Genomic DNA, 11,256 nt, shown 5'->3' on the forward strand with positions numbered 1-11,256 from the left:
TTCACCTGGTACGCTCAAACTCAAACATTTGAATATGCAAAAACGTCAGGAGTATTATGACCAAAAGCGACCTACACTATCAATATCAAAATCAAATCCAAATTGACCATTAACACAAAACATCTATCTTACCTGCATATGTCCTTTCAATACTATTGAAAGTAACATTTGTATACATTTTGCTACCTGATGATTCAAATTTGAATTATAATTTTCATATTTTAAAAGATAATAATGAATAAATACAAACATACCGATAAAGCTAAATTTAGAATTTCGAATTCCAGATTCTAAAAATAACTTTGTCATGTTTACCTCATATGATACTAGATAATCGTTACTTTAAAGGACATGTTCAGGTAAGATGGACGTTTTATCTAAATGGTCAACTTTGACATGATTTCTGGAATTTCTGACTCATATCATAGTTTTATTACTATATTGATGTTGATCAGATTTTATTCTGAAGTAATTGGACAAAGTTCATAAAGTTGTACAAACTCACTAAAAGGGTAATGTTTCCTCGAAACATGTAGTTAAAAATAAACATTTATCATTAACTAATCCTGTAAAAATCGATAACATCTGTCTTTGTTTTTCTACACAGTGTCATATCGTCAACATGATAAAATCGAACTCTAACTTGGGGTCTATTTCAATCTTTTATCCAATGTCATCTAAACAGGGGGCACATATTGGCTTGTTCTTTTCACTTTCTTAAACTTTGTCTTAACCGTTATATTATTTATTCAGAATTGTTTTACTGTGACATCCATTGTTTGTTTTGTTTCGTATCAATTTAATACATGGTATCTGATTTGCATCTTATGACTGGATAACTAATTTTAACTGAGACATTGCACTTAATCTCATTTACACTATCTCTATAAGATTATATCACTAAATAAACTAAGCATAGATATCATGATTATAAATGTGCCAGATACACATTTCATTTTCAAAAGACTCATCAGTTACACTTTAAATAATAATATTTAAAAGTCCAAAAGAGAGTAAAAAAAGAGGGACGAAAGATACCAAAGGGACAGTCAAACTCATAAATCTAAAACAAACTGACAACGCCATGATGGCTAATAATGAAAAAGACAAACAAACAACAGCACACATGACACAACATAGAAAACCAAAGAATAAACAACACGAACCCCCCCCCCCCCAAAAAAAAACTAGGGTTGATCTCAGGTGCTAGTAGTAAGGAGAGCATCGAATACCCAACATTCCGAAAGGTTAGGATGTTATAGGTGATTTCAACAGATTTGATTCCTATGGTGTTTTTGTTTTTGTCTAGTTTTAGATTTTCTCATTCCGTTATCTGCTTTGGCATTTAGCCAATCGTTCACACTTCAGTGCGTACCACATTAGTCTTACTTAATTATGCTGAAATCAAAACATGAAGTAAAACTGCTTAGCATAAAAACAATGTCAACTGCAGAATAGAGTTTGCATACAAACAGAGAAAATGAGTGAAAAAGTTTAGTTGCCTACCATCCGACCCCACTGTGTCTATAAGGTTTTGTTTATTATATTTTAACTCACTATACCAAATACTTCAGTAAAAATTAAAAGTTTCAATCCATATTGATAAAGCATTAATATCATTAGTTAAGGCAACTGAATATATATTATGAAACTAGATTACAAATACAAACCTAGGTAATAAACTAAGCTGAAGGCATCGCATAAACTCAAAATGGAACTTCTTAATATGTATGGACAGGATGCACATCTTCTCTTATATATATATACGTGTATCATCACTCAATCAAATAGGACACAATCAGTAAAATAATGGGTCAATAAATATTTTCAAATATACAAAAAAGTCAATGTCAAAATGTATGTGTAACTGGTAGAACCTTTAGTTAAGAGAAGTTCTGGTTAGTTAAAATGTGGGTCTAAACAATTGTCAGTTTTCTTATCTCAAGCATAAATTATGTTTAAATAAAATATAGCCATAAATTAAGTTTCATGTTTCAAAAGCGGACAAAATTTTGATATAGATATGTTGTTTAAGTATCGGTGACAAAAAATGAATCCATCGATGCATTTCTCTCATATGTTTGCAAATTATCAATACTAGTAGTAGTATTTTTTTATTATTAATTTCGTGGTATTTAGTTTCAATTATTAAGGGAAAAAATGGTGCGTCGTATGTATTTGAGTTTGGTGTTCTGCTTAACTTAAAGAACAGTATAACTGTAAATTCACGGTTTTCTTTTATTCACGAAATCAACGAAAATTGTTAAAAAAAACAAAAAAAATAATAAATGCCCAGTATTTATGACCAATCATAACAAAAAGGGATGTGTGCGTTGCGTTTTCATTATATTTTTTTTATCCCGAACGGCGTGCAGGCGTATACTTCTATTTTTTGTCCTAGGCAGAAAAAAATCATAGGAATCTTGTAATATTTGTTATCACTATATATTTAGTCTTGGTAGTTGTTATCATACAAAACAATGAACTTTGACTTTAGTCTAACACTCCACACGACCTTCGAACGTTTGTAATCAGCAACCTCGTACCGTTTTACATTTTTACGTTGAGTGAGCAATACCGTATGATATAGTGAGACATTCATTTATAATAATAACTGATATCATCGTTACTTCAAAAAACATGAAGGGAAATAATATTTTTCAAATTTCGCACATTTGTTTAGACCTTTCTATCTTCCAAGTTTATATTTCTCAATTCAAACTTAACATCTCCCAGTTCCAACTTTATATGTATGATCATGAATCGATTCCAATTAATTATTTCGTATTGCTTGCTTCAAAGTTGATATTTCTCAGTTTGAACTTCATTTAGTAGTACCAAGTTCAAGTGACATCTTTATCGAATTACTGTGTGGTTGAAAGATGTTGTTTTTCCCCGATTTTCTTCATCTTAATATATTATGTATTCCTGGTATTGTAAACTTGTGGTTTTGACTGACCTCAATTTTTTCTATAATTGGGGGAAATGCGTGTCTGTAGCACTTACTAGATTTATTTTCATCTTATCATAATTGGAAGTCAGTTTTCGATTATATATATGGTGAAATAACATGTCTTATTTTTTATTTTTTTTATTTATAGTAGCTGCGAATTTACTTAGATCAGTACTTTATGACGTTTGTCTTTTATGAGTTTACTTATTTGTTGTATTCTTTCTTTATTCATTTCCGCTTTTAACAGATCTGCTATTCCAAGCTCCTTTTCGAAGAATTATAAGAATACAAAATGTTTTAAAGTGTCGTTTCTATTTTGTAAATCCTTAGAATTAAAGCAACTTAATTGTTACTTTCCCTAGAAAGTGAATATGATATTGGATAAGTGCTTTCAAGGACACGAACATTCGTTGTTGGATTTACTCACCATGTTTAATACCCATTGGTGTGATTCGGCTGTTTTGTCCTTTGGTTGGGTTGTTGTTTCTTTGACACATTCCCTATATTCATTCTCAACTTTGCACAGTTTTTACTGCTGGTTTTCAAATAATGCCACGTCAATTATTATGTATGTTTGGGTTGCTCACCCAATCTCTTTAATATACCGAAACAATCATAACAGTTGGGGTATAGCTAGCTATAAAACCAGATTTGACCCAACATGTTCTTCGAAAAATGCCTGTACCTAGTTTGGAATACGGCACTTCTTTTTGTCACTTGTTCCGTTGATTATAGCTTAAAATTTTGCATTTGTATGGACTTCTCTTTTTTAAATTTGTCTTTGAGGTCGATATTTCAGTTTATATATTTTTCAAACTAATGTTAACATTGAATTTTTGTTTGTTGCGCCACTGTCGGGGTTAGGGCGAGGACTTGTCAAACATGGTCCCATTCTGTCAGTGGCAATTCCGAAAGAGAAGTTTATTGATTGTTTATAGGAATACAAATCAAAATTTAAAAAATATTTGTACTAAACTATTATTTCCTGATAATGTATATGGGATTCAATATCGATATTTCCTAATAATGTACATCTCATATATACATTGTATGTGTAAATGTGTATTTTGTCACGTCTTTTTACCTTTCCACATCTATATATATATATATTGATAAGTAATAAAATTCTATAATGTAAGGTGTGAATTTCGATATATTTTTTTAAACAGGACAGTCGCGTTTAAATTGATTTTACATACTTCGCGTGATATTCAAGAGGTTCTACATTAGAGAATGTTTGGCACAATAAGCAAACTGGATGTCTAAAAAATAACATAAAAAGTGAACAGAAGTAAGTGTATGTAAAATTTCGGTGCTGAAATATAAAAATATAGAACAATAATGAAAATAGACAGAAAATTGAGTTTACAATTAAAGAATGCAGAATGATGGTCCAACCAAGTAGACCCTCATTTTAAACACGGTGTTAAAACATCAGCATTGACAGGTCATTATCTGATAACAGGTTTATACAACTAGGAAGCTTTTTTTTCTGTAGTAACTTAGGCCTGTTTATTTATTATAACTTTTTGTGAATGTTCTTCATTCTTTACAATTATTAGATAATTGATAATGAAAAATCACAAAGAGGACATTTTTTAATTATAATATATATGTAACATATTTAACTTCGCCACAATCTATATGCGCCCGAGTATGCGCCTGTCCTAAGTCATGCATGTACCTATAACTCCATATTTGTTTGTTAGTTGTTTTGTTATAAATCAGACCATTCTGGTGTTTCTTTTAAAGTGTTCCTACTTTGCCTTTTAATAGCAGACTATGCAAAATGGTTTGTTCTCATTGTTGAAGACTGTATGGTAACCTAACATTGCTCAAAACAGCTTTATTTGGAATCTGTGTCATTGTAAATCCTGCTAAAAATTGTCATTTTATAGGTTATAATAATTTGTTTGAAGACCAAACTGAAATGTCGGAAATCCGTCCTTTCTTCAATAAACAATAACTGCGTTTTTATACTCAGAATTTGGTATATAAAATTGCGTTTCAAATACACATCCTATATAGATATAATGTATATATGTGATCATGACTAAGTTCAAGTACATTTTGTACTTTTTTATTGTATAAAGTCAGGTATTTAATATATATTCATATATAGTTGATAGTAAACAAGAATGACAAATCGAAATAAATTTAAAAAAGGGTGAGTAATTATGTTATAATTATATATGTATCATGCCTATATATAGTTGTTCCTTCTTTATATACAAATTAGTATTATGCAATTTTATATTGGAACTCCTTTTGCGGCTATAACTGTGACATTTGTACTATAAAGATTCGAAAAAAAATATTATTTTCTAGATGGAAAGCTCATATGCACTACTTTTTTTCAATGGTCAAAATATAGGGCTGTGAGGCATATTAATATCATTTATATGTCCCGCAAGTCTAAGAGTTTAAGGTGGTACCCAACACTTTCACTAAAATTAATTTGGCTCGTTTAATTTTCATAAAATTTTGACAAAGTATTTACTTTGACCCTTTGACAAAAATATAAAAGTTTCAAAAAATTTGAACCAAGCATTTTATCAGAAAAATTACACTGGTTATATAGCAGTTTGACAAACACTAATTTTGATCATTGAGAAGCTTAATATTCCCTTAAAAACACAACGTCATTAAAACGTTTAGGTGATTTTACAGAGTTATCTCCCTGTAGTGTTAGGTACCACCTTAAACTTATATTTAAATTCTGTACAAAGCCTACTCTCACTCTGGATCTTCCTCAGAATTTAAGGCGTCCGCTATTTATGTGTATTTATACTGGTGAGTATGTCTCTATGGCTACAGTACCAAAATGTCCAATTTTTGTTGACTAATAATATATTGTAAAATTTGGTTGATGATTTTCACTTCGACACTAGAATTATTTCCTTATAGTTGTTGCTTATTATACCTTATACGCCTATTGTTATTTTCAGATTTTCTATACCAGTCAATATGTTCAGCAAAGATAAGATAGATTTGTTAAACTTTTCTCCAACAAGTCAATACGCATGCACCAAATGTATCAAGTACCGACGAATTAAAAATATTGATGAAGTACAAGTTGGTGACCATATCTGTTTTGAACGGGACATGAAATTCTATCATGCTATCCTTTCTAACATTACAACCGTTCCAGATAGTAATCGTGTGCAGATGAACATCGTTCATGCATCACGTTCAAACGAGATTTCACTTGTGAAAAGTTTATTTGGAAAAGACTTTAAGCAGCAGGATGTTGTGGCGCAAGATATTCTACCTGAATTCGATATCGCTAAAGAAGGTCTACACATAGTGCAATACGGCCGACAGACGTATGCCAATGAAAAGATATTAAAAAGAGCTTTGGCTCTTGTGGAGAAAACCCTAGGTGGACAGGTAGTACCGGTTAGGTCCCTATCGTCTCAGAAAATTCGTCCAGAGGCACATTTCCGCCAACATGCCCCGGATGTCACATCAGCCCACTTTGCAACATGGTGTGCGACTGGGGAAAGCTTTTCCTTTGACGCAAAAGAGAAACGAAAAATGATCAAATATACTAAAAAAGAGAATGGAATCTCTATGTTTTTGGAACTATTCAGTGACGAAGATCCGGTACAACAGATTACAGAAACACATCAACAGCAGTTATTATGCGACTCTTGTTTTCTAACGGAACTAATCAGGCTTACCAATGATCAAAAGAGTCCCGAAAAGACATATCGACTTATCTCGGCCAATGGAATTGCATGGACCAATGAAAGAAAAATTCCGAGTGGATTGTATCGAGTTAAATATAAACCAATGAGTAATGAAGTTGTTATCAAGATTAAGCGTTACAACTCTAAATTCAAGAGGCTGGCATTAGTAGTTAAAATTGAAACGTTTGTATTTAACCTCACCCCCGGACAAAAATGTTCTACAGACTGCGAAGTAAAGTATAAATTCCCGTATCCTTTTTGGAAGATTCCAGAAAGGAACGATGCTAGATTTTGAATTCAAGACAATCATTAATGATTGGACGAGAAGCGGTAGGTCTGGCGATTTTATGTTGTAAAATTTCTATAACAACATGTGATAGAACAAACAATATGTTTGCATTGTAAGATGATGAAACTAGAATTCATTATGTACAAACTTAATTTATTTTTTTCAAATCAAGAATTTCATATTTTGTAAACACCACCTTGACCACCTAAACTCATATCTGTCTGTCAAAGATTTAATGTTGATCTTTTGTATAAAACACTGAATACCTCAAATATTTTACTTATAATTTGCACAAATGATTTATGAATCATGTTCGAATATCATCTATATGTATGGTAATAGTTGCATTTGAAAAGGTTCGTGTAAAAAGACGGGAAAATACACTTGATACAGACAAGACTATAGTATAAAAGTAATTAACACAAAGACACACAACAGTCTATAAATTGATATAAAGAAAACTTAAAACTTAGCAACACGAACAAAACAAATAAAACATATGTTATCTCAGACATCATGGAAGTGTAAAACGTAAGGCATACGTCGTCTTATGCATAGCGGGTATAAACTCGGTAAGGAGTTGCCTTCGTTGATTTCATGCTGGAAGACAGGTAAAAGGGACATATCCGTGGCTTATACAACATGTTTTAGACATAATAAATACACACCAAGCGTATGATCCAAAGTTAATACCGACACAGCAGACCAAAGCCAATTAACTAATAAAACATCAATGCGTTGACCTTAATACACCTTTGATAAGAGAATTACAGGCGTGAACAATGATTAGAGATGTACAAATAAATATAAATTAACCCTGACCGCAGATACTTGATAGCTTTTAATGACCGTCTATAAGAACGATCACAGACAATATACCATAGTTACGAAAGTAGTTATGTTGATATAAAGCCTGTAAACGTCCAGCAGGACGTATTTCAAGATACCCAGTCTGATTTATTTGAGTACTGAAAAAAATATAAAACATAATAAAATAATTATTTTTATTATACAAATATTTGTTATGTTACAGAAAACTTCCTTGGCGTCAGTGAATAAAAAGCGATGAATGTAAACTAACTGACGCCAACATTATACCTAACTATCCGAGCAGTGTGCGCGGCACACTGTGTGAATGCTTGAGGATATTTTTTCTCTAGTATCATGTAATTCACTCAGTTCTGTCATATTGTAAATCAAGAACAAAACAAATTACATGCTACCTGCAGTTGACACAAAACACACAGTATGTACATAAAATGATAGTGTGTTTTCAAATAATTAAGGATAATTTGCCGCTAAAATACTGTGCCTGAGCTAGCCACATCTCTTTGACAGAAATGCGTCACCATAGGGGTATTTGCATACACGTGTGTGTACGACTACCAGTCTACTTGTCTCAGAGTACTTTAGCAAGCCGTTCCCGAGCGGTATAGCCTTACTTGATTTTCCACGTGGTACCGCATAAGAGTAAATCTTTGTGGGCATAGACCGACGTGAAATAGAGCTGTCAAGATGAGACTATTCCTCGTTAAGGCACGTAGGCACCCTAACAACTCAGAAATGTTTTGGGGAAACGATATTATATTTGGCCAAAATAAAATATCATAGCCCAAAACGAAATATGTAACGGTATGTTGCCTGCCCAAGTTGCATATTGAGTAACCCCAAAAAATCGAAGATGTTGTGCCTTATGAAGCCTTGTGTCTAGTTAAAATTAAAGTTGAACTAGAGAAAAATTACTGTCAATATAAAATTCCTTAACCACAATATTGAGATCAACGTGAGAAGAAAAGACACAAGGCTAGGATGGAGGACAAGTTACAAAGTTATAACCGATTGTAAAAAACGTTTTCTGTATTGTATCTTGTTATTTAATCTTTTCCAGCGCGGATTTAATATCCAATTTAGAAGTTCTAATGTAACGTTTAAAACAATCTGATTTCCAACGTCCCAGTGTTTGTATCATGCTGTCCTCAATACCTTGAGAACTAGCACTTGTGGCCGCACCTGATCGACAAGAATGTCCGCTATAATCCTTGTCACTATATCCTAATGCTATGAGTATTGTTTTCAGCTTGCTTATAAAATAGTTCCTGGAAAGTGGTTTTCCGGTTTCTTCAACGAAAAACGAATCATTCTGCTTTGCGTTTAGGTTTAATCTTACACTCATCAGCTGGGATAGCAATTTATACGGACAAACGTCGCCCTCTATCTTAAACAGGGAAATTATAATACCTTGTCGGAATATATCTGTCTTTGTAGCTTTTAAATTAACAGTTACTTCGCATTCTGAAACGAAATTTATGTCAGAAACGCATAAATTTGAATCTGGATCAAACGCAGTTCTACATGTAAAGTCATTGCATCTCAGGAAACCATAAAATGCCAGAACACACGCTGTTTGAAATGTTAAATCCATATAATCATGATTGAAAAAAATCCACATTGCAAACAAGTTACTATTTCCTGTAAAATTTTAAACGTTATTGGTAACTTTTGTCGTAATGGCTTATTCTCAGATTTTTTAACTCCATTTAACACATTTTGCAAGCGTTGGTATGTATGACCAAATTTATCACAAAAAGTGGGTTCACATTATCAAAATTAACTCCATGAAAACGAACTCCAGCGAGATATTATTTGATTGTTGAATATTTCAGTTTTAACACTGATTGACAATGGGACACGAAATAGATCAATAAATCTTCCGAAACTTTAGACATATTGAAACTCCTTGAGTTGAATCCAGTGATATGATTGCCACAAAATTGAATAAAACATTTATATCCTGTTGAATAAACATTGCGGGTATTCACATTGATACTTTTATTCCATAAGCTGTCGACTGCTTGATCTAACTCCACAGAATTTCGGCATGAGGAGGGCAGGTGCATGGATTTGGCGAAGCGTCCGGAGCCAATTATCGAAACCTCTTCATCTGGTAACGAGAAAGAGCATCTGCTATGTTATTTTCTTTCCCTGGTACATGTACAGCATGTACAACAAAATTAAATTTAGCCACACACCCAGTTAAACTGCGAACAAGATTCATAATTACGTTACACTTTGAACGACCCTTATTAATAATGTACACACTAGACATATTATCACAATGAAAAAGAATGCGCTTAGTAGACCATTCATGCCCCCATAAAATAGCAGATATAACAATCGGATACGATTCTAAGTAAGCCATTGAGAAAGACTCCTGATCGGGCCGAATAAAATCGTCGGGTCAAATGCCTTGAAACCACCTTTTCCTAAAATAACCTCCGTATCCGATTGTTGATGAAGCATCCGTAAATAAATGAAAATCGGACGCATTAATAACGTTATCGCTGATAAAAAATGATATACCATTCCACTGACTTAGGAATTTAAACCACATTGCCATGTCATCTCTACATCCCTTTGTAATTGTAACGTGATGATAAAGTTCTCTAACGGAGTGTATTAATGTCAATAAATACGACACAAACGATCTCCCTGGTATAATTACTTTACATGCATAATTGAGATGACCCAATAAACTTAACATTTCACGCTTAGTACATGAACATCTATTAAGATAGCTGTATAAAATATCCTTACTTCGAACAAGCTTCTCATCAGGTAATTTAGCAATCATATGCATTGAATCGAGAATTATGCCGAGATATTCTAATGAAGTAGATGGACCAACTGTTTTATGAGCGCGGAGAGGAATCTTTAAACTATTGAATACATATAACATTGTGTTCATGTTCCTTAGCATCTACGTAACGATTGGTAATCAGGAGAAAATCGTCTAACAAATGTAACACGTGCTGCAAACAGTAATTATTTTGTAAGATCCAACATATTGCCACTGATAATGTATCGAATATCTCGGGACTTGAACGGCAACCAAATGCTAAACGAGTATAATAATAGTACATGTCATTCCATTTTAATCCATAAAATTGCCATAAAGAATTATGTACAGGTATTAATTTGAATGCATCGGTTACGTCACACTTACATAATTGACTTTTAATTCCTAATGACTTAATTATTTTTATAGCGTCGTCAATTCTTACATAGGTTAATGAATAGTCTTCCTTATTTATCAAATCGTTGATGCTGTGATGCTCATCATTGTTGTGAGGAGCCGAAAGGTCTAGAATTAATCGTTTCATTTTTGAACATTTTCCTTCAACAATACCTATCGGACTAATTCTATAAGTATCAAATGGAGGTTTTGTAAATGGTCCAATAAGGTATCCTTTACGAAGTTCGTCATCTACCAGTTTCGTAACATCATCGGGAAATTACTTGGTAGACAATAAATTCTTACATTC

General features: G+C 32.6%; 1 protein-coding gene across 3 annotated transcripts; it reads left to right on the forward strand.

Annotated features, from left to right (window-relative positions):
• Positions 1 to 309: 309 nt before the first annotated feature.
• On the forward strand, positions 310 to 7,206 carry LOC139503196 (uncharacterized). 3 transcript variants are annotated; one of them, XM_071292938.1, is made up of 2 exons: positions 310 to 359; positions 5,902 to 7,206. In XM_071292938.1, the coding sequence occupies exons 1-2, from the start codon at positions 352 to 354 to the stop codon at positions 6,938 to 6,940; spliced, it is 1,047 nt and encodes a 348-aa protein (XP_071149039.1). In that variant the 5' UTR covers positions 310 to 351; the 3' UTR covers positions 6,941 to 7,206. The 3 variants fall into 3 exon arrangements, with proteins under 3 accessions (XP_071149039.1, XP_071149040.1, XP_071149038.1); XM_071292939.1 differs by lacking the exon at positions 310 to 359 and adding an exon at positions 4,117 to 4,244; XM_071292937.1 differs by lacking the exon at positions 310 to 359 and adding an exon at positions 5,014 to 5,120.
• The last annotated feature ends 4,050 nt before the right edge of the window (positions 7,207 to 11,256 follow it).

This window comes from Mytilus edulis, chromosome 14 (genome assembly GCF_963676685.1).
Source record: "Mytilus edulis chromosome 14, xbMytEdul2.2, whole genome shotgun sequence".
Taxonomy (NCBI): domain Eukaryota; kingdom Metazoa; phylum Mollusca; class Bivalvia; order Mytilida; family Mytilidae; genus Mytilus; species Mytilus edulis.

Bases quoted from the DNA above. Each gene is read 5' to 3' on its own strand.
- LOC139503196 (XM_071292937.1), top strand. From the start codon at position 5,092: ATGACAAATCGAAATAAATTTAAAAAAGG. The intron at 5,121-5,901 runs GTGAGTAATTAT...TGTTATTTTCAG, and splicing joins CGAAATAAATTTAAAAAAGG to ATTTTCTATACCAGTCAATA.